This window comes from Squalius cephalus (assembly GCF_949319135.1).
Source record: "Squalius cephalus genome assembly, chromosome: 19".
NCBI lineage: Eukaryota > Metazoa > Chordata > Actinopteri > Cypriniformes > Leuciscidae > Squalius > Squalius cephalus.
Genome location: NC_137140.1, coordinates 5,627,396 through 5,651,897, shown reverse-complemented (window position 1 = coordinate 5,651,897; position 24,502 = coordinate 5,627,396). Strand labels below are relative to the sequence as shown.

The following is a 24,502-nucleotide window of genomic DNA, read 5'->3' as shown; positions in this document are numbered from 1 at the left end:
GTTGAAAAAGAAGCAGAAACAAGCGATAGCATACTGTATGTAAGCAGATGTGTGTGAAAAATAACGCGATCATCATTAAACAGCATATAAATCGAAACTGCCCAACGTTACCGAATGAAATGTTGACCCAGGACCCAGGACCTTGGGGTGTTGATGGACTAGATCTACTCCATCTAAGTTTTGATCATCGTCCCGAATCCGATCCAGACGTAGTGTTTGACAAAAGAGCGATTTTCTCAGCTTTTTGCTCAAAATGTTGCTTTTTTTAAAATGAAACACCCTAGTGTTGATAAAAAAATAATGTATTAAGCTAGAATATAATTTTTTTTTTTAGCAGAGGCTCTGTTCTGATATTGCATGTTTAGATATTCCTACAACAAAATATTCACTGGCAGGGAAAGAGTTAAATGTTTGTTGGTTTGTTACACAAAGCTATTGAATGGCTTCAGAACACTATAGTGCACAAGTTGTATAGACTACTTTTATGGTTCTTGTATAATGCATTTCCGTCCTTTTTAACAGCATACAGGGTTTGAAAGACATGAGGGTGAGTATATAATGGCAAAATTTTCATTATTTAGATGAACTATGCGTTTCACTCCAACCAATAAATTTGTCCATGAATTAGACAGCACATTGCACTGTTCGTCTTTACAATCAGTGAGGACAACATAACGGAAAGTTGTGTTGACTATTTATTGTCAATTCACAAGCTCACAACTCACACTTCATTATATGCATACAGCATTTAGAATTGCTTTGTTGTAGCTGAGCATTGTAAATGTTACAGGCGGAAAGCCTGTCATTCACATACCTCTCTAGAATCCACTGCAGCATACATGATATCCATCCAGCCTTTGAATGTGGCCTATGTGGAGAGAGTATTTTCTGAATATCAGCATGTCAAGTTAAACGCATTGATTCATTATGGATTTGCACTGAATTACCTCTGTGTCCTCTGATGCAAAAAAAGAAAAGGACATGAAAATATATTCACTGTCTGTAAATATGCTTTAACTGATGTATATATTTTTCTAATGTCACAAAGTTGTGGAAGTTTTTTCAATGTTACTCTTTTGAGTTCTGAATTTCTTTTTCTTTTTTTTATAGTATATCAAGCCTTTTTCCCCCTCAAAAGATCAAGCAAAATTTGATTCCTCATGATACAGGTATGGCTGTTTATGGCTGCATGTGCATCATACACTGTATAATAGACTGAACTCTGCAAGTAATGGCAAAACTTACAATTTGCAGTAGAGAGAGGTAGCCAAGACCCACGTTGTCATAGTTGACCTTGACATTAACCCAGCGCGCCTCATTGGTGAGCATCAGTGCCATGCAGTCACTCCTGTTGTTGACCACATCCATGGGAAAGCGTTCCTCTGTGGTGGTGTTGATGCAGTGGTAGAACTTTCCAGCAAATAGATTGACTCCCATAATGCTGAAGATGAGCCAGAATATCAGACACACCAGGAGCACATTAAAAATGGAGGGAATTGCACCAACCAGTGCGTTCACCACCACCTGTATGGAGTATGAAGACAATCATGATTTAGAGATTTATATAAATATTACTTTAAGAACAACTCTAATTCAATTAGAGGAAATGTTCTGCCCCTTAGGATGATTCAAATAAAAAAATGCTTCAAACTCTGTCAAATCGTGCTTTAAATTACTTTAATTTAAATTACTTAATCGCACGTCTTTCGCACCTAACATTAAAGTTTTTAATATATTTTTATTTGTACGAATTTTACAATCAATCTCCAAATTAATATAAAAACAAACAAAGACAAAATATTTTAAATAGTTGATCTAACAGGTAGGAAATATACAGGAATTGAATAGTTACCAAACACTTCCCAGTTTTCACTGCATAAATGATACATTAAATATAGATTCATTTTTGTTAAAGCTACACAAGTAATTAAGTCAAGATGATTTTCTCTTTTTCTTTTGTTCTTTAATTATAACATTAATGACAGACAACAGCAGGTTTATTATTTTACTGCCACACATGACACTGAACTGACATGCATCCCATTTTCATAACTCTTTATGTTCATTTAAGAATTTTTATAACTAACTTAAGACTGTGCTTACAAGGATACTGGACAAAACTGGCTTTTTGGCATAATTTTGTGTGTTTTTGTCCCTTGAAGTGTCAATGTCTGAAGCAGCTTTCTGTGCGCATGAGTCGTGTGTGTGTCACACAGACAAGAGATTCACAGACAGCGCGCCAATACCGTCTTGTATTGTCATGCTTTAAGAAGAGCGTGATTATTTAATGAAATGCTAGCTAAAGGATGACGGTGTCACGGATAGCTGGCTGTAGAAAGCGTACAACGAAGGAGATGATGAAATACACAGTCTTTAATTAGCAAACTCAGAGGAACATTCACGTTCACGTTCAACACAAACAATAACCGATGAGGACTGAACAGAACGAGGAGTATAAATACACATAGTAAATAAAGACACTAAACAGGAACAGCTGGACAGAGATTAACTAATCAGACACCATAGCAACTAATGAGAACTAATACAGACATGACAGAAACAACTAAACAGAACATAATTGTGACAGATGGAAAGAAATGCTGCGTTAATCGTGTTAATTTTGACAGCCCAAATTGTTTTATGTTATTTAAATTACATTATGATAAACACATATACCTGCAACATGCAGCCATAAATTAATTATAAATGTTAGCTAGATTATGTTCAGTACCTGTTTAGTGATATATGTTTATGCTAAAATATAATTAAAACGCTGTTTGTTTTGTCAAAACATCTATTGCATGTCATTACAATATGTACAGTGAGTTTGCTCATGTGATTTTTGTTTCGCGCTTAGTTAAAATAACATTAGTTGCGTCCCAATGACACACTCTACACTATGCACCTATACTCTGTGTACTAATACACTATATATTCATCTGTGTAGTGTGTGAAATTTATAAGGTTATTTTGTAATTCAACATCGGGGCCTGATGCCCCTCCCCCTCTGCTACGTGATTAAAGTTGCTTCATAAAGGTTCCAACATTCCACACTTTGTATTTTCCGTTAATTGAGTGCATCCTCCGGGTATTTAAAGTGCACTTTTTTGGGGGAATTTTCAGTGTGAACACACAACTCAAACTATTTATACTTAAAAACATCATAGAACGCGAATTGGGATGCACCTATTGTAAGCATTGATGCTCCGTGGTTTTCACGGTGCACTGTGGGACTTTTTTAGGGAGACAATTTTGAACTTTGCGATTGAGGCCTTAAAATGGCCGACTCCCTCATCAGTGTCCTGACTACTGAACTAGGGAGCCGATTGAGAGTTCAGTTCACTTTCCAGGTTGAACAAATAATTCTGAAAAAGTAGAAAATTTCATAACCATCCCACCACGCCATTATACAAAATCTACACCACATACAGTATTCTATCAAAATTCTCTTAAAGGATAATCAAGGTCAACTTTAGATCTTTATTCCAGAATTGAAGAATCACACAAATACACATAAATGAAAAGAGAGTCATTCTTTACCCTCATTCCCTCAAATCTCGACAGAGCTCGAAGGGGTCGAAGAGCCCTGAGTGTTCTGAGAGATTTGATTGGTCCCAGCTCAGAATAGCCCATTAAATTGGCTGTTAAACTGACCAGAGACACCTTAAATAAAACAACAGGTGAGCAAATCAGTACACACAAACTTTGGCATCCAACAGGTATTTGCTGATAAGGTTTAAGATGCAAATTTTACAGGTAAACTCACATCCACAATGAGGAAGTCCAGCCAGCACCATGCGTTAGTGAAGTAGGTCTTGAAACCATATGCCACCCACTTCAGTAACATCTCCACAATGAAAATGTATGTGAAGACTTTATCAGCATACTCCAGGATGATCTTGATCACTCTGCGGCGCTCAATGTTGATATCCTCAAAAGCCTGACAGAATGAAAACAATGATGCATCAAACAAGCATTAATGGATTTATAAGTTTCCATAAAATGGAGCTAGGAACAAGGTTCATAAAGGGCTTTTTCAAGGACTTTTCAAACTCTACTTTTTTGGTTTCCAAGGACTGCAGTCAGAGATCTCACTTATCAAATAATATCTTTATTATCTTTCAAATTCTAAAAAAGGTAAATAGATAAATAAAAAAATAAAGCAAAATAGTACAAATAAAGTGCAGCAACCATTGAAAGGATACTATAGCAAATATATCGCTTTCCTTATTCAAACTGATTCCCCCCCCCCATGAATATATGATTGACTATATATCAGATGGGCGTTAATTTTGCATGAGAAGATTCGTTTATCGATAAAATTAAACACTAATTTCACATTGTCTTTCAATAATTCAAGCACTTTTCGAGGGCCCTTTTCATAAATATGGCTGTTTTCAAGGGTTTTCCAGGACTTAAATTTCAAAAATTTCAAGCACCTTGGAATTAAAGGATTTCATTTCGCATTAATAACATAACCATTGACAGACATACCAGTGCTCCACTGCTGAGGAGGATCATAAAGATGATGAAGGTCTCAAAGTAGTCATGCTCAACGATGGTGAAGCATGTTCTTCGCAGGTTCCACCACTTTTTCCCCCATCCTGTAGTGATGTCTACACTCAAACATGTACATCGCTTAACACAACCTAGGTAAAAAGAGAAAAACATTATGACCTTGAAGAACCTGCAGTCTTGAAGTGGTGCCTTGAACATTAATATTCATTATGAGTACTGGTAATAAAAAGTGAGAAAAATGAAGCATGCATGCTCACCCTCTGTGAAACAGGACTCTGGCTCTTCAGGCTCAGGTTCTTCTTCCTCTTCGGGCTCAGGCTCGGGTTCTGGAGGTCGGTAGTCCACTGTGCTACAAACCGAAGAGTCGTCATCATTAAGAGTGGCCTGTGCAGCAAAAGACGTAAAGAAATGAGAGAGAGCAACAAAACTGAAGGGAACAGTGTGAGATGTGCTTTATAATTTCTAGCAATACAAATTAAATAAACATCATGAAATTGAATTAAATAGATTTATTTGTTGAATAATATTAAATAGCCACTGTAGTCACCTGGACTATTTTAACAATGTCTTTACCAACTTTATGGGCCGGCAGCTGCAATTACCTAGCAGCCTATAGAGGAGTGAGCCAGCTCTCAGATTTTATCAAAAATATCTTAATTTGTGTTCCGAAGATGAACGAAAGTCTTACGGGCTTGGAACAACATGAGGGTGAGTAATTACTGACAGAATTTTCATTTTTGGGTGAACTATCCCTTTAAAACTCAATACTTTTCATGGCAAGTAAATTTGTAATAATTTCTAAATAATTTCTTCACGATAATTTGTAAAGGCTTATCTAGCATCTAAGATTTGTGCCTTTAATGCTTTTTTTAAAAAGTAATGGCACACCACAGTGTACACTATTCTATATTTTGATGGAAGGAGAGTGAGGTAGAGTTGATTGTTAAGTTCTGACCCCTTACCTTTCTGTCCTCCTCATCAGAAGATTCATCGGAGTCCTCTTCAACATCGGACTCAAAACGAGCAATGGGCACAGTCAGTGTTGGAGACAAAGAGTTGGTCAAGCCATCTGCCATTTTCCCCTCATCCAGGTGGTTTAAAGCATATTGTTCTGTGTCTCCTTCCACTACTCCCTCATTATTGTCAGGAGGTTTCTTTCCTAGAATCTGTCCCACCATACTGGTGACGAAGGCTTTGAGCCAATCTATACCCCTGGTGATTCGACCAATGGCGATCTGAAGGTTGTTCATCTCACCATCGTCATCACCTGCAGACAGGTTATCCCCACTGAAGGAGCTGAGCAGCAGGGCCAGGAACAGATTCAGCACCTGAGAAGTACAGGTAAGAATGAGCTTGGCAGGATATTAGATAGATAGAAGACGTTCCTGCAGCTAGTAGTGGAGCGTGGTGCTAACAATACCAAGATCAAGGGGTTCACAGTCACACACATGATAAGAGGTGGACAAAGTACACAACTTCCTTACTTGAGTGAAAGTACAGATACTACTTGTCAAATATTACTCTGTTACAAGTAAAAGTTGTAAAGACTGATTTTTACTTAAGTAAAAGTACAGAAGTACTAGTTTTTAAAAGTACTCAAGTATCAAAAATAAAAAGTGAATGTCAATGCATTGTTTTATTATTGTTGCATTGTCGTTGCATTGTTGTATGTAATACTTACTGTACCTTATGCCTCAGAATCTATGCCTGCCTACCCTCATATCAATACCAAATGTATTTCTAGAACACAGTTCCAGTAGAGGGATTGATTGTGAGATTGAATAAGTGCACTCAATAACGTCCACAATGGTTTCAGACACCCAAATGGCTGTTCCCTCAAATAGTGCCCGTCTGTCCGACGTTGGATGTAGACGTCAATCTGACACCAGGTTCTGACGTCAACTCGACTTTCCTTTCCAACCAAAATGCAACCCCTGCAACCAAAATCATCCCCTGCCTGACGTTACTACTTTCTACTCAAGGACCTTGACAGAAATGTAGTGGAGTAAAAAGTACGATATTTGTCTTTCAAATGCAGTGAAGTTAAAGTAAATAGTTTCCAGAAAAATGTATACTCCAGTAAAGTACAGATACTCAAAAAGTGTACTTAAGTACAGTACTCAAGTAAATGTACTTTGTTACTGTCCACCTCTGGATGCAAGTCACTTTGGATAAAAGGTGTTCTACTAAGTACTAAAGATGCTTGCCATGAGGGGGTTGACTAATTTTGAGACTGCAAAAGTTGAATTTGCGGAAACCACTTGAAACATTTGTTGTGTCGAGATATTTCAATTCCTTTTGTTTGATTTCATCATTGCAAACAGCTGAAAGTCTGTAAGTTTTGCTAATAAACCTGATTTGCAATGGGAGTTAAATAATTTCGATTACAACTGTACATCCGAATGCCTGCCATGTTACACGTTAATTGTAATTTAACACAGTTAAGCTAAAAAGTGATCAACTTTATATTTAAATAAATATTTATTTTTTGCAACTGTCTTGGATTTAGTACCACATATGGAAGTGGCCCAAATCAGAATTGAAAAGATCAGATTCCATGTGGTTTGTGCTGTTCACACACAAAAATAAAACCCCAGCAGAGTCACATATATGAGCAAAAAAAAAAAAAAATCAGATTTGGGCCACATTTACCTGCAGTCTGAATGTCGCCTCAGTAATAAAAGCTAGTTTCACAAATAGTTGGTTTCCAAGTTATACACAGCCAGGTTTATCAGGTTTAGGTAGGCTCTGTTGTAATGAAGTTTCATTAAATATTATCTTGTCTGGAAGCCTGAGGCAGGGATGCTATCTTTAGGATCTAAGCACACTAGATATAGCACATAATTACAGCAGCCATGGCTGTTCTCATTTACACAGGCTAAGAAATATAAATAAAATAAGAGAGATCAGATGGGTATAAAGGCAGAATGTCGTTGGTTCATCTATGATCAACAAATCTTGGTTCATATGAACATACGAAAAGCATCAAAACCAGGCATAAGAAAACATAATTCCAAGAAAAAAAGTTTTTTTATTTTATGAGAATTAAGTCATATAATTTTAACCCCATCAGTTACATCAGTCACAGTATGGTTTATTTTGTAATATTACCTATTCCACTGATGCAGTACTTAAAATATTTTTGACACTTAATTTGTAAGGATATGTGGGTGTATTTAAAGCTCCAAAACAATAATACATCATTACCAATTTATTTTGCTTAGTCAAGTTACTTAATACTATATTAATCATAATAGTGTCATGATACTATATTAAAACCGAGCACACATTATTTGGCACTCAGTCACCTAGTGCAAAATGCCCAGACCATTTGACAACATATCAGCCTAATGTATGAAATACGTCAAGCTTCCTGAGAAACACACCAGTAGAAGCAGGTGCTGTGATTTTCACATTGCACATCAGAGTTACATGCCAAATGAGGCCACTGATATTTGGTTTCCCGTGTTACCCTCCTCTAGCAAACTTTTTTCATCCAGCCCACTAAACTTGGAGTGCAGATGCAACTCATGCCAGTTCTCAATGCTCTATGATTTGTTTGCACTCCATCATTTGGAGTATTCTGCCGATTTTGCTTCAGGACCCTCTGGTTTTCCTCAGTAAACCCTTTTAACATACAAATGTAAAAAAGAATACAAAAAAGTTATTCAAATTTAACATTGGAATTTACATTTAGGATTAGGGTATGTCCCTCTGTCTGTTCCCATTGGCATCTAACAATATTTTTGCCAAAATACGGTAAAGTTTGAAGCACATCCTTTGACACCAGCGACAAACCGAACATCCAAAACAATGCTGTGTGCTGGGCTAACCGAACTGTGACGGGCAACATCACGACTATGACAAGAAAAAACTGGTGTGCTTGAGCATTCTGTCCTTTTTAGGGTTGCATCTTGTGACATCATGTCCCGTTTTTGGTCTGTTTGCATGTCTTTGGTCCTAAAGAAAGTAGTCATTTTATTCAGCAAGAATTTGTTAAATTGATCAAAAGTGACAGTAAAGATATTCCTAATGAGGCAAAATATTTTTGTTTCAAATAAATGCTGTTCTTTTGAACTTTCTATTCATCAAATAATTCTGAAAAAAAAAAAATGTTAAGCAGCTCAACTGTTTTAAACTTTGATCATAATAAGAAATGTTTCTTGAGAAAATTCAGCTTTGCACAACAGGTAATTTAATTGGTAATAATATTTCACAATATTACTGTTTTTACTGTATTTTTTGATCAAGTAAATGCAGCCTTGGTGAGCATAAGAGATTTAATTTTTTTTTTTTTTTTTTTTTTAAATCTCACCAGCCTCAAACTTTTGAATGGTTGTATATTGTCAGCTGCTTTTTCTTATTTGCATTTAGCATAGTTTTCCTCTCCTTTCAATGACCTTATCAGAACAGGGAGCTGTGACATGGATCTTCAGCTTCCATCACTGTGTTTCTTAAGCTGTCCATGTTTGTTTCTTGTGCGCCAAGACATTCACTTGAGCTGGGTCTTAGCACATAGCCAAGATCAAAACCGGTGTTTGCTGGCTCCAGTCATACTATGTAAATAGAGGACAGCACCAAACATGTAGCTGTGGCTTGCAATGCCTGTTTGTCCAGAAGACAAGTGCAGTAGACGGTAAATACGAGAAGAGTGTGTGTGCGTGTGTGTGTGAAATGTATGTTAGCCATGGGTTATGTTGAGTAATAATAGGTTTGCTAGCTCGCTAAGACAGGCCATTTCCTTTTCTCTCTATGTATAACCTGAGAGGAAGTGTATTCAGTCAGCAGCTCCAATATGGTAATTATGTGCACAGCTGCTAGCAGCTCATCTGCATCTCCTTCTTCTGTAACAACACATGAAGTTAGCAGGCTAGTTTTCACTTAAAAAGTGAAAGTCAAATGTATTTGTATAGAGCTTTTCACAACATACATTTATTCGAAGCCACTTTACAATTACCTGCCAACTACCAGAGCAGCGGTGTCTTTAGCCATTTTCAAGAAAACGCTAAAGACATCTCTTTCGTGAACACTTGACCCATTATTAAAACAAACACACTACTGTACCTTCACCTTAAAAAAATCCCAACAGACATTTACATCGATAGTCTGGCGTTATAATTTATTTGCTTTTGGTGTACTGTGGAGTGGGTAAAACTGTTTTAATGGCAGGCTAGCAGTTACCGTTGACTCGCGCTAGCACCGGCGAACTATGCAACTGGGAGGACTGGGTGAAAATTTTTGAAAACTGTCTCCACTGATAAATAACACCCAGGCTAACTTGGAAATGAGGTCCGATGTCCAAAATCCTGAACCACCCCTTTAAGCACTTCCCCTTGGGGGAATCCCTGCCAACATTTTGAAGTTTATTTTGAACATCAACATCCCCTCAACAACAACCCCTCGATTTTGACCAAAGGAGCGAGTCAACTCAATATGTAGCCTACACTATACAGGCAGATTCATAGACAACAACGCAACACGATTTTGACGTCACAGCAGATTGCGTTTAATTTTCTCCACCCCACACAACTCTAGTGTATGATATTGGAGTTATTTTGATAACCGCATAATTCTTCTAGCTACCTTAAGCTTTACAAAGTTTTAGTTTATTGTATTGTTATCATTTTCGTTTGTGTAATTTTTTATATTGTCTCCAACAGCCCAAGCACATACACAGGCCTATAGAATGGTGCATAAAAGGAAAAAAATGGCGGAAAATACTGTAAATAAGCTCCATTGCGGATTCTACGGAGAGCCTTGGCACTTCCTATTAGCCCCATTGTATCGATCTTGGTTGCAGTTCCATTAGAATTCCACTGGAGGTGATCTCGGGCGAGCGCAGACTGAATGGGAGTCTATGGGGCTAGACAGCTAAATTTGTCTCTTTCACCTGATTGCCGTTGAGAAATCTCAGATTTTATTGTAGGTTTTGCAAGTTCAACATGGGTTATAGGTCGAAAGTTGAATGAACGAGTACTTATGTCCTTTCGATTTCGTACAGGTTGAGTTGTTGTTGCCCATAACACGCTAGCATTCTGCTAATGAACGCTGATTGGTCAGTGAAGGACTGATTACGACCAGAGATACCGCTTGATGGCAGGAAGCAGGAAGCGGGACCAGAAACAAACAAAACAAAAACTCTTCTAGCATGTGTATTTCCCTGTGTCAGCTGTGTTGTCGATGCCTCGAGAGAAAAGAAAGTGCAGAGCGCGAAAGCACCAGAGTGACTGAAGGATTGCCGTAAAGCAGTATCTCTGGTCGTACGATGTGTATGACGTCATTGACATTTTAAAAGACTTTTTAAAGCAAATGAGTGACTCTAACACCCAGCAATGTGTAATTTCTTTGCATCTCCTTTCGAATACAACATTCAAATTACTAGACAAAAAAATATATCATAAGAAAAGTGGATTTTGATGGGTATAGCGCCATAGACCTCCATTCATTCTGCACTCGCCTGCGAGCGCCCCCGCATGGACAGAGAAGTGTTACTGCAGCCAGTCCAGAAACCGGAAGTAACCAGAGAGTGCCAATTCTCTTCCTATTAGACATTCTCTGGTTTCATTTAAACACATTGCAAGGGTTTAAGAAATTTGACTTAAATGCAGACATGGAAACTAGCATGTATAAACAACCTTAATTAAACACTTTTTTAATCAATTAAAAAGGAATTTATACCTGTAATATATATCGTTGTACCCACATTGGAGCAGCGTTTGCAAAATGGATGGATGATTCAGCTGTGGTGCATTATGGGATTGAGAGAGTGCACTCGATAACATTCACTATAGTTTCGGACACCACTACAAATGGCTGTCCCCTCAAATAGTGCCCTGTTTAAGGGTATAGGGAACACAGCCTTAGGCTTAGTGGTTTCTTACTCAGTATTTTTGTCTGGTTTACCGGACAACATTTATCTAATCATTCTTAAATCAAGATACATTTTATTTGAGATGCTAAATGTATCACAATAAAGTGAGTTTATGCTTAAATCAAGAAGAAAAAAAAAAATGTCCGTAGGGTAAGAAAATAAACTTAATTCAATGGGAAAACAAGATTATGTTTCCTATTCCATTGACAGACTTTTTTTCTTGTTTTAAGCATAAACTCACTTGATTTTAATACATTTGTCAGAAAATAAGATTTAATATCTTATGGCATATTCCTTCTCAAGTAAATGTATCTGGATTTAAAAATATTTAGGTATTTGTACTGGAAAACAAGATAAAAATACTAGGTAAGAAAATCTTTTTTTGCTAGGTAAGAAAATCTTTCTAATAACCCTGATTAAACATTATAATAAATAAATCTGATTTCAGCATTTATTTCTCATTTAAGAGACATTTAAAGAATTTTTCCCAATGAAATTCAGCAAATGGTTGCAGGCTGCCCTACATATGAAAGTTGAAATGTTATGACTTATTAACACCTGGTTACACAGAGGAATCAGATGCTAACTGCTGTGCCACCTGAATGTCAACAACAGCCGGACTGCCATCAGCTGTGCTGAAAATCCTTTGGGTTTGGCTTGGTTGCTATGCTAAAGCTTCAGATCAGGACAGCTTCAGGCTAACAGTTATAAAGATTAACAGCTTAGCAGTGGCAGCAGATGTAATAATAATAATAATGATGTTCCCTCTCAGTGCAAAGGAAAATAGTTACATATCAGAGCAGTGCTGTACTGAAAGCTTTCTTGCACATGCAATGTCAGAGATACGCTGCTGTCTTTTTACAGAACACTTCTAAATGATGATTCGCCAAAAATGTTCTGCCAGAATTGATTCTTATCATGTTTGTACAATCTCCGCTTCACTTACCACTAGGTTTCCAATGACCATGACCATCATGAAGACTATCAAACACATGTTTGCTCCCGCCACCTCCATGCAGTCCCACATGGTCTCGATCCACTCTCCACACAAGATCCGGAAGACGATGAGAAAAGAGTGGAAGAAGTCGTTCATGTGCCAGCGTGGAAGCTCGCAGTCCTGAGAGATCTTACAAACACAGTCCTTGTAGCTCTTGCCAAAGAGCTGCATGCCCACCACGGCGAAGATGAAGACGATGATGGCCAGGACAAGCGTTAGGTTCCCCAGGGCACCAACTGAGTTGCCGATGATCTTGATCAGCATGCTAAGGGTGGGCCAAGATTTAGCGAGTTTGAAGACACGTAGCTACTTCCAGCATATCCGTCAGAGAAGGGCACAAACATACACATAGAGACACAATTACATACAAAGTTAAACCACACACCATTTTTATGTGGGGTTGGAGTATTTCATGAATTTTAACAGGTTAAAGAGGATATCAATCACACAAACCATAAAATAATGAAACAGATCGAGGGGTTGAGGTTCAGACTTACCAAACGAAAGGACCGGAGAACGGACAATCCCTGAACATTGGCCAGTCCCAACTCTACCAGACTGAGAGTGACAATGATGCTGTCAAAAATGTTCCAGCCCACCTGGAAGTAGTAGTAGGGGTCCAAAGCAATAAGCTTGAACACCATTTCAGCTGTGAAGATTCCTGTAAATACCTTGAAGAATAAGGTTTAATCTTGTGTGAGATAAGAATGGAAATATAAACGGTCAATTTCAAGGTACACTATGTAGCTCTTGGTGCTCTAGCGGTTAATAAATAAAACTACATGTATATGACGAGTCACGCAGGTACTACGGTTGTTGTCCCACTCGGTCTAAAATAGTCTGAATAGAAACACTTATTATAGGCGTACAGTCATTCAGAATGAGACAGGAAGATGGATTCAAGATGGACTCGCTCATTATATACATACATTTTGAACAAAAAAGTTATATAGTGTACCTTTAAAGGGATACTCCACCCAAAAATTAAAAGTTATCTTATCATTTAATCAACCTCATGTCACGAAATGATAGTTGTGTGAAAACGGTACTATTTTAAACTTTTTAAACAATAAACAATTGCTTCAGGTAAACTGTCAACAATGGGATGACATGAGGGTGAGTAAAGGATGAGAGAATTTTCATTTTGGGGCAGAGTATCACTTTAATATTATTAATGACCAAAATGAATGACCTGATAATCATGCTTTGCTGTTATTAACAGTTGCTTTGTCCTGATGCTAATGCCTACACTTAAATTACTTTACTAAAATAGGAAAGCTTTTGTCTGCAAAGATGTCTGATTTCTCAGGCAAGCCCAGAAAGGGTAGATATACACATTCAACCTATTACCATTTCTGTTCACAGTGATTCTGATCTTCTAATCTTATTGATTAAAGGTTCCATGCTAGTTCACGCTGCAAAAAAATGCTGGTCAACCAGCATGGCCCTGGTTAAGCTAGTTAAGATGACTGGTAGGGACATCAGCATAGGGACCAGCATCCAAAACACAACTATGCATTATGATATATGCTCGATTTTCAGCCAGGTAAATTCTCAAGATTAATATTTCTACAGAGTTTTGACAGCAATCCAGAAGTATTGATGTAACACTAACCAAGTTGCCCACTGAGAGAACATGTTCGAAATCTGGACTCATGGGGTAGTGCTCCATGGCCATGAAAAGAGTGTTGAGCACAATGCAGATGGTGATACCTAGATCGACAAATGGGTCCATCACTACAAAATGAACCCAGTTCTTAAAGATGACCCAGGGAGCCCAGCAGTCCCATTTAAGGAAAATATCAGCGAATTTATACCAGCCTGGGGGACAAGGCCTCTGAGCATCTTCAAAATCTGGGGAGACAAAGAAATAGAGAAAGAGATATTGAAAAATGTTTTTTCGTTTACAGTGAGCGGTAATAGCATTAAGAGCAATGAATGAACACCAGGAGAGTGACAGCAACAAGCTCTGCCAGTCTAAAGTCAGTCCATGGCTCTGAAATAGCCCAAAGATTAGCACCACTCTGATTAAGTTAACAGGTATTTTCTCTACACATAATGTGACCTTTGCTTGGTATAAATCTCTAGCTCCAGACAATAGACACACTAAAACAGTTCTGTCACACCATGGCACACTAATCTAGAAAACTGCACTTTATATTAAAATTCAAGAACATAGGGCCTCATTTATAAAAAGTGTATGGATTTTAGCATAGGCACACTCTAAATTCAAATCTGAGCATACGCTAAAATCTACACCAATGTCAGTGTCTTAGCAGACACAAAGCACTTTTCCTTGTGGCAGAGAGTTGGAGAACTGCAGGTATCTGGAACTCTAAGCAATTTTTGCCGCTCTACGTTCTCAAGTAAAGGATTTGGACGTTGACTGGTGATCTTATATGTTAATGACATTAATTAGGTGCCGTTTACAAGCCGGAGATCTGAAACCATTCAGCTGTGCACAATTTTAGTAATTTACAATTCACATCTTTAAGAGAGGCGTAATGCATGTTTTTGTGAGTACGTTCGTTCTCAGAATCACGTACGCACATTGGAGAAATAATCGTAAGATCAAAAGTAGGACAGTTTCTAACCAAAATTTTATAAATGAAGCCCATAGAAAATGCCTGTGGGTATTTAGCATGTCTTCGATGTTTTAACCAGATCATTACAGAATGTCTTGCAAACCATTCCTTCCCAAAACAAAACAAAAATTAATTTCATGGTTATAAATATATTAATTTGTTGAGCTGTGCAGTGATGGTAATATTAATAACAATTTTGTTTACTTTTGTATAACAAACCATTTTGGTACTGTGTTGGGACACCACTTGATGTTCAACATAAAGCCCTGACATTCTAGGACATCTGGAGAAGCACAATAAACGGAAAAACTCTAAAGGCTACTTAATGAGGTATCCGAAGGAACATCCTTTTAATTTGCAGTTAATAAACTCTCAAGGTGTTTCTTCAAGCTAGTACCCTCCATCGTGGCCGTGAGCACACTGATGGCACTAGCTGTTCTCTTGGAGAGTTTCGGCTGGTCCAGGAACTGCATGCTGTGTTTGGAGCTCATGGACCTGTCATCCTCTTCAGGAGGATCTCTTGTGAATTTCTCTTGTGATAACTGGAGGATAAATGAAACAGTACGTATGTCAAAATCAAATCAAATAAAGTATCTCAAATAAAAGCTTTTTCAAAAATCTAGAGTGAAGAGATTCTAATTTTCTAATGAACTATTTCTAAATGACTCGAAAACAGACTTCTATTTACCATTTAGTTATTGCTGTACAATAAGCATGATGGCATGCATCAAAACGTCATTAAGATCATACGAAACATACAGTATGTTGAAACTTTTGACTGGTTGTGTATAAATAGGACAGTAATCAGGGGTGTAAAAAGTACTGAGTAATTGTACTTACGTTAAAGTACATATACTGTCAAAAATTTTGTCAAATTAAAATTCTATGTATCTACCAAAAAATACTTGAGTAATGGTAAAACAGTATCTAAGTTTAATTGTACTTAAGTTTTTAAAAGCTGAAAAATGAAACTTTGGAAAACAAGAGGCGTAAGAGATTTTACAATATTAGTATATTTTATGCAAAAATTACTATTTTCAATTAAATTACTATTTTATCAGTGTTCTGACCACGTAAAACTCTACAACCAATATCCTGTAACCTATTAGCTGAATATTTTGATCCAACATTTTCAGTAGATGATTATACAATGGTTTGACATTTGAATATAGTGATTTTTAGACTAATAATCAAGACTAATCATGAACCGTGTTCACACTTTCATGTTCATGACTCAAGTTCATCCTTCTACAGCGATGGTTATTACAAAAACACATTACTACACACCCAAAAATTGATGTTCTGTCATCATTTACTCAACCTCGTTTTTTAATAATTGAGAAACATTTTAAGTGAAATGACACATGTACTTTGTAAAGCTGCACGATTCTGGTAAAATTGAGAACCATGCATGTTTCTTTTTTTTTTGTGTGTCATACAGAGACAAACGTATAACAAAATAACGTAATTTACTAGAGGTTTTGACAAAATGTTAATTGCTTCAGTCTTTTTAAAATGTTTAATTAATCTGAATTATTTAAAAAACTCAGTTTAAATGAATGATTCAATGACTCACTCATAAATACTTCAGTTGTTTCATTACTGGATAAATCAGCGTTTTTGAACGAATCTTTTTTGAATGAATGATTCAATGACAGATACATTTTTTTAACAGTCAATTGTTGCCACCTGGTGGTATTTGTTATTTGAAGTGCCAAGTTACTTTCAAAAGGTAATTTGCTCTATATAGAATTATTTTATTTTCTAACTATAAACTTTTATCTCAGGACTTCTGTGATGATAAGAATATTGGTAAAAAAGAAATAACAATACTGTGTGGTTGAAAAGTTGAAATGTTCCGGTGTGATTTTTCCAAAGGTTTAATAGACACAGATGAATCATTGTCATTTAGGAATGAGATGGCATGTGTGAGATTGTGATCTGTTAACGATTAATCATGCAGCTCAAGTATTTTGTACTTTTAAGTCTACTTGAAATTGTTATAGAGTAAAAAGTATTATTTTTACAATGTAAATTTAACAGAGTAAAAGTACTTGGTTTTAACAGAACTCAAGTATTACAGATTCCCCAAAATAATAAAACTAAACATTGTTAAAATACTCCTGATCTGAAAGTTTTACATCACCTCTCTGTCAGAGGAGACTCTGTTGATGATGAGGCGAGGCACAATCCGGCCATTACAGTCCTTTATGGCATCATCACCATCAAGACTGTGCAGGGAACCAGTCCTGTTTGACGCTCGACTTTGAGTTGTCTGGCTGGCCAGAGATGCTTTACTGCCTACCTGTAATTTGTGATATAAATAAACCATTATATAACAACATATCAGTGTGATGTGTATCAATATAAATCAATAAATAACAAGTGTTTTGATATGCATTACACATTATCAACTGAATCTGTTCATTTTAAATAATGTAACCATATTTTAAAGTGAAATCATATGGTAGTCACCTGACCTCTTGGTTCCTGAGCTGCTCTAGCAATCTTTGAAACTTCTCTTCTTTCTCAATGGCCTCAGCCAAGGTGGCCGCATTCTGCTCATCATATGCCATTGCAACCACAGCCAAGATCAGATTGATGAGGTAGAAAGAGCCCAGGAAGATGACCACCACAAAGAAGATCATGTAGGTCTTCCCAGCAGCACGAAGGGTCTAAACAAGAACAAGAGGAATTTAATTTGCTTACACTATTCCAACAGATGAACACACATAAAAACAACTAGTGTAGTTAACAGACCAACTGGAAGAGATTCTCCCAATAGTCCTGAGTCATGACTCTGAAGAGGGCGAGAAAGGCCCAGCCAAAGTTGTCATAGCTGGTGTAGCCATAATTTGGGTTTCGCCCAGCCTTCATACAAGTGTATCCTTCGGGGCACCTCCTATAAAAACACCATACAACAAATGTCATTCATCTTTATCTTTTCATAGATAAATCTGTATTACCTTTATGTGGCATTACAATTTGCTATCAGAAATTAAAGCATTTTTAATTACCGCTAAATAGGAATGAAAGCAAACTTACCCAGCATCAGAGCTGTTACCACATATTAAAGCATCTAAACTTTCTTCCAGAAAGTATTGGTTTTCTGAAAAGTAAAACAAGTATACCAATTTTATAGTAGACAAATTGGTACGTTCAAATCATGTCGAAAAGATCGTATTTACGAGTTGAATGCACATGAACACCACCACAAAGTTGAAAATACGAGTGGGAAGCTCGGGATTTTATTTAGGCCTCAGAGTGCTTGACTGTTGTGATGTTATTTCCATGAAGAGGTGCATACATTTTTGGTGAAGATCTTGTATTGACAATGCAAGAGTCCAGCACTCTGTAAAGTCTCCTCCAGCACATCCCAAAGACTTTCAATGAGTTTAAGATCTAGACTGGAATTGCCAATTCATGTGTCAAAATGATTCGTCATGCACCCTCCTAACCATTTTTTTCACAATTTGAGACTGATGGATCTTGACAGTAATCCTGAATGTAAAGTTTAAAAACTTTGCTGTATTTTTGTGTAGTTAATTAAGAGAAGGTACACCACCACCTTGCTCTGACGAAAGTATCTTGAACGCACCTGACGTCGTAAACACGACTTCCCAACTTGTAAATACAAACTTGCCAGAAGGACTTGAACACACTAAAAAGTTTATAGCAGACAATACATTTACATTTTCATTGTAGGATTTAAAAAAAAAACAGTGACTTGCAAAAAGAATCATTATATTTAACTAATATTTCACACATTTTGTCACAAAACACAGCTCAAATTCCAATAAAAACACAGCTGTAAAAAATTGATGCCAAAACCATTCTAATACTTTTCATTTACAAAATTATTATTATCATTATTATTGTCCTGGAATTACAAGTACTGCTAGTACTAATTGTAGCACTAACTATGTGATGACATAGCTGAGTTAAAATTGGAAATATTTAATAACCTTGACCTGCATTCACCTTCATTGTCTATGTATGCTTTGAAGTCGAAAGTATCTGTGACGTTGAGGGTGGTGTCATTGACCATGGTGGAGTTGTCGACATCAAAGATGGTGCTGTTGGGAATGGGCCAACGGATACACTTATGACGTAGATTTCCCATGAACAGCTGCAGGCCAATGAGGGCAAATACAGCCAGTGCAAAGACGGTCAAAATCATTACGTCTACCATCTTCTTGACTGACTGAATCAAAGCCCCGACAATGGTTTTCAAACCTGAGCGGAAAGTACAAGGAGAGATTGAAACAATTTAACAATTCTTTTTTGGTGTATGCATTTTTCAGACATAGGGTGGAAAAAAACAATGCAAAATGTGTTATCATAAAATCAAAACTGTAAATAAATGTAGTTGCATACAAAGACATTAAAGAAAATACCACTGAAAACATTTGCGCTTGTGTGGTTTCGTGCTTTTCCTTTTGAAGAACTGTAGCATTACATACAATTATTACATACCAGGGATAACTGTGATTGTTTTGAGAGCTCGAAGAACACGAAACGTCCTCAGTGCTGACACATTACCAAGGTCTACAAACTCTGTGACGTACCTAGAAACAATCAAACCACAAATCAGTGTCAAATAGGCACAACAGACAACACCAGATACAATATGATTGAAATAAATAAAACATGACCCACTTTTAATATTGATATCTATATTGTGTTTTTGCATCCTTTTGCAGTCCAATAATTTTTTTTTTAGTAACACTTTATTTTAAGGTGACGTATTAACACGTTACTACATGAACTTACTATAGTAATAACAGTAAATTATGCATAATTACAAGTAACTAACCCTAAACCAAACCCTAACCGTAACTTTATAGTAAGTACATCTAGTTAATTAATATTACTCAGTACTTATTTGAGTAAGTACAATGTAACTAACTACGTCACCTTAAAATAAAGGGTTTTTTTTTTTCATAGAAAAAAGCAATCAACAGGCTTCAGCATCTCATATTTTGGTTAAACATTATTTTACAGAATGTATACTTACAGTGTGGTTACCAAAGTAAGCACTGGTAATATAAGGTGACTACATGGGTTAAGGTTAGGTTTACTGATAGGTTCAGGGTTAGTACCTAGTTATAACCCAGTTATTGTATTGTAAGTACATAGTATGTACATGTGAAACCGGACTGTAAAATGAAGTGCCACCCAATATTTTGTATTTCACAGTATAAAGAAATATTAGTATAAAGAAAGTTGTAGTGGTTTAGAATGATACAGTTTCAAGATTCAAAAGAGATTATTCCTCTAATCATTTCTTTGTGTTAGCTGTTCCTGGCAGTGGAAAGTGATTGGTTTTTATATGTTTTATATTTAGAACTGTCAACCAATGTGGCCAAGTGGAAGCATTAGCTGACAGTCACTGAGAAGGTGTCTGAAAGATTCATTGCAAAACATTAGATCAAAGAAACATTCTTAATATCAGTTGTGTGTGTGTGTGTGTGTGCGCGTGTGTGTGCGTGTATGTGTGTGTATTTCAGTCATAGGCCTATATATGTGTGTGTGTATTGAAATACTCACGCCATGCTAATCACCATGAAATCAAGCCAGTTCCATGGATCACGAAGGAATGTGAAAGGTCCCACGCAGAAGCCTCGTGACAAAACTTTGATTGTTGCTTCAAAGGTATAGATACCAGTAAAAACATACCTGTAATAACAAATAAATAAACAGAAATAAATATGTTTCTTGTGAATCAATTAATTATTATAAGAAGGTGCTTCAGAGTCACAATTACATAGTACTAGTATTAATACTGAATTAAATCAACATTTTGTACAACATTTTTCGAATACAAATATTAAAAAAATAAATATAAATAAATAAAACCAGCAAGAAATGTGTTGTTATTTCATATAGATATTTTAAAGTTGTTTTATTTACTGTCTAATCTTTTCATCTTTCAAAATTATTTGAGGATTCTGCAAGTACTCAAGAGATTCAACAAAGTCATTGCCACTAAAAATGTGTGTGTTCACACATGGCAACTCTTACTCGACTGTTTTACTCCAGGCTGGAGGGTTACTCATTGTCATGAACACGCAGTTGGACAGGATGGTGATCATGATGAACAAACTAAAATATTTGAAGCACAGTCAAGGTAAATATGACAAACAACTCATTACTGTATCAATCATGATAACCATTACAAAAAAATATGATTGTTATCAAAATGATGGCTTGAGAAGGATATGAATGTATAAGAATTTTGATGGCTCCTCTTCTGACAGGACTAAAAGGACTGATACAAAACAATGCTGGTTCAGCTGCAAACCTGAAGATTGTGTTTCCCTTGCTTATGACAATAAACGTCTGCAAATGAGAAAGAGGTTACCACAAAGGCAAGTTGAAAACCATTTATAGACACTAGGGGTGGGCGATATACCGGTAGACATGATTAACCGGTAGGAATTTGTCAACCGGTAGAGATTTTGGTCTATTATCTCTAAGCACATTTACACTAATTACCAAAAATGTGTTTATTGAAATAACCCTATTTACCGGTTTACATGCAAATCAATAACCTGGCAATGCAAGTGCACCGCGTTTACAAGACTGTATTAAAAACTTTCCAGATGGTGACTTCAAAATGTAAGCATATTACACTCAGAGTATTCTATATTACGTGAGTTGTGATGCTAAATAATGCATTAAAAAAAGCGCGAACACATGAAGCCGCTGCTCATAAAACGCGTGAGAACAGAACTGAGTGCTTTTTGCAGACTAATTGGGCTTGAACTGGTAAATACACATACTTATGTGTCAACGTGACCATGTCTTAGCAGGTAAACACAGTCATTTATGTCTTAAGTGAACATTAACAGTTGAGAAAGATAACGCCTCATGCGATATATAATGGATCTGTCCAGTTGGTCTTAAAGTGACAGCATTCATGTTCTTTCTTTATCACTGATTATGTAACAGTTCATTGTGTTTGAATTTTGTTTTCTGTTTTCACCGTCGCCTGGCCTGGTTTATTTAGTTAATTTGTCACCATGGTTTTTAATTTGATTAGTGATTGTTTTCAGCAGTTGCCTAATTTGTTCTCTTTGTTTTCTAACAGTATATATGTGTTTCAGTCTTGATGGTTCTCGTTTATGCTATCGCTGAGTTTGGTTTCGAGAGTTTTCTGTTATTAAAGCCTTTTCAGCATTAATCGTCTTCATCGTGCTCTTTCACACACCACTTGGCAGAGCGTGACAGTTTACTTGTCTTCAGTAAACTTGAGTTTTTTTTTTTCTTAGGCTAGTATTAGTTTTTTGTGATATTGAAAATGGTGACAAGAATTATGAAATTTCAATGGTATCAAATTTTTTTATATTATAAAAACCTTATTTAAAGCAAAAAGAACTGTATTGTGATATATATCGTCATATACTCATACCGTGATATAAGATTTTGGTCATATCGCCCACCCCAGATGAACACAGGTTTAGGTTTAAAATAAGGACAATCTATTTAACATTTATGGGTGTGAGACTGACTTTCTGTGCTTTATAGAAGGGGTCTAGATCCTCCAGAGGCGTGTTGAGGAGATCCTTTGGTGGTTCACCATAGATCATGGGCAGACACTTTCCTGCCTCCAGATCATTGCTCGGTGCCAGTGGTTCCTCCTCAACCCTGTCTCCTTCCTCCCTGGTGCTCCTCTCCTGGATGAGCCTTTCGATCTCCGCCAGCGACTCTGGGGTGAATTTACGTAACGTGTATGAGCCTGTGCGAGGGACCAGGCTTGCCATCTTGGCATCGCGAAGAGATACCACCTCAACGGGGAATCTCTACACCAAGCTCCTGAAAGAGAGAGAGGAAACATACATTTTAATTATGATGAATGTTACCATGGACTTCATATATGGAAGTTATATTATGAGTAAGTGCATTTTGAGGAAAATTTTAATTAAAATAAATAACTGGCTCCATTTCAAAACTGGCCTGCGGATGTGTAGCAAGAGATTCAAAAAATACAAAAGCAATTAATTCAGAGTTAAATATCTATAAGAAGTGCAGTCAAGTCACATTTATTTAGCCTATATAGCACTTTATACAATACGGATTGTTTCAAAGCACCTTCACATTATTAAAACAAGAAAATAACAGGGTTAATGTTATAAAATTGATAATTTATGAAACAAATTTAAGCTGTAAAGCAGCTCTACAGAAGATAAAAGGGTCATATCCAGCTCAAGTTAGTTGTTTCAATTAAGTTCAGTACTAAATAAGTGACCAGGAGTGTGAAATATGCAAATGAAATTCAAATTGTGGTTTGACTTGCACATTAACCCCAAAGAACACCAACCAAACAAATTAAAATCTGACGACAAACAGTCTTGGGTGTGAACCAAAAGCTGTGGTGTGTAAGTACCATAAATTTACAAATAAACTTCCACATTCCCCAAAGGTTTTTGGAGGCTGTTCATGACTAAACCTTTATGGGTGTGCATTCTCTTGTATGAGACAGCATTTCCTCTCACTGACATCCTTGTTTAATAACATCTCCTTGTGGTCATTAATACAACTGCAAAACACTCAGTCATGGCTGTTATACATGCATGATATCAAAACATCATAAGCCAACACAGATTATATAAGATGTGTATTATTGTAGCAGTAAATGGCAACAAAAAAAAAAAAAAAAAAAAAAAAAAAAAAAAAACCTGTGCCACTGGTTACACAGAATGGAAAAGACAGAATGGAAATTATGATATAGTGAGAATATTGAGCTCACACTCGAGGGGTAAAAACACCTCTTACACGTTTTATTCAGAAGGCCAAAATGAGCAAACGTATGCAATTTTATGATCAAAGTTCTGTAGTTTTAATTGTGTGTGTGTGTGTGTGGGGGGGGGGGGGGCATAATGCAATACAATACAATAATGATTGAGAGATGAACAAATAAACGTTACTCAAAAGCCTGATGAATTCGATACTTACATTTTAACATGAATTTCCCCAAAAAAAAGAAGAAAAAGAAATGATTAATGGATAATCAAGTAAACCTTCAAAAACTTCAAAAAGTTGCTTCAGTCCAGTAAATGTTCATCTTGAAATATTACAAACAATATAGAAGTTATTCTCACGTTTACTATATAAATAAAATTTTACAGTGAAAAAAAAGCATGAGTACCTGAATTTTTGTGAAATTTCAGTGAATAATAATAGTGAATAATCGTTACTTAGTAAAAAACGATAAACTATAAATCAGACAAAAGAAGGCAGTAGTAGATGTACAACAGGTTTTTCAGCAAAGCTGATAGTTTAGAGGCCTTAGAAATTTGCATATCAAATATGATACAGTAGGCTTTATAACAACGTTAAGACCCTGCATTGACATCAGAATAGTTGCTCATTTAAAGAGGTGGTATAATGCCCTTTTCACAAGATGTAAAATAAGTCTCTGATGTCCCCAGAGTGTGTATGTGAAGTTTTAGCTCAAAATATCCCACATATATTTTTATATAGCATGTTAAAATTGTCACTTTTTGAAGGTGAGCAAAAATGCACCGT

At 36.4% G+C, this 24,502-nt stretch overlaps 1 protein-coding gene across 1 annotated transcript in view; it reads right to left on the bottom strand.

Annotated features, from left to right (window-relative positions):
* scn4aa (sodium channel, voltage-gated, type IV, alpha, a) overlaps window positions 1-24,502 on the bottom strand; it is a 46,003-nt gene that overhangs the window by 5,332 nt on the left and 16,169 nt on the right. The window contains exons 3-23 of the mRNA XM_079851563.1: window positions 22,486-22,789; window positions 21,195-21,313; window positions 20,996-21,085; window positions 20,522-20,650; window positions 19,448-19,539; window positions 18,953-19,207; window positions 18,017-18,080; window positions 17,732-17,873; window positions 17,452-17,646; window positions 17,118-17,276; window positions 15,369-15,513; window positions 14,002-14,240; window positions 12,884-13,057; window positions 12,336-12,692; window positions 5,481-5,846; window positions 4,776-4,902; window positions 4,495-4,649; window positions 3,767-3,940; window positions 3,541-3,663; window positions 1,246-1,524; window positions 815-868 (exon numbers count right to left, since the gene is read on the bottom strand). Of these exons, the coding sequence (XP_079707689.1) occupies window positions 815-868; window positions 1,246-1,524; window positions 3,541-3,663; window positions 3,767-3,940; window positions 4,495-4,649; window positions 4,776-4,902; window positions 5,481-5,846; window positions 12,336-12,692; window positions 12,884-13,057; window positions 14,002-14,240; window positions 15,369-15,513; window positions 17,118-17,276; window positions 17,452-17,646; window positions 17,732-17,873; window positions 18,017-18,080; window positions 18,953-19,207; window positions 19,448-19,539; window positions 20,522-20,650; window positions 20,996-21,085; window positions 21,195-21,313; window positions 22,486-22,737 (3,690 nt within the window). The 5' untranslated portion in view covers window positions 22,738-22,789. The remainder of the gene's footprint in view (window positions 1-814; window positions 869-1,245; window positions 1,525-3,540; window positions 3,664-3,766; window positions 3,941-4,494; window positions 4,650-4,775; window positions 4,903-5,480; window positions 5,847-12,335; window positions 12,693-12,883; window positions 13,058-14,001; window positions 14,241-15,368; window positions 15,514-17,117; window positions 17,277-17,451; window positions 17,647-17,731; window positions 17,874-18,016; window positions 18,081-18,952; window positions 19,208-19,447; window positions 19,540-20,521; window positions 20,651-20,995; window positions 21,086-21,194; window positions 21,314-22,485; window positions 22,790-24,502) is intronic.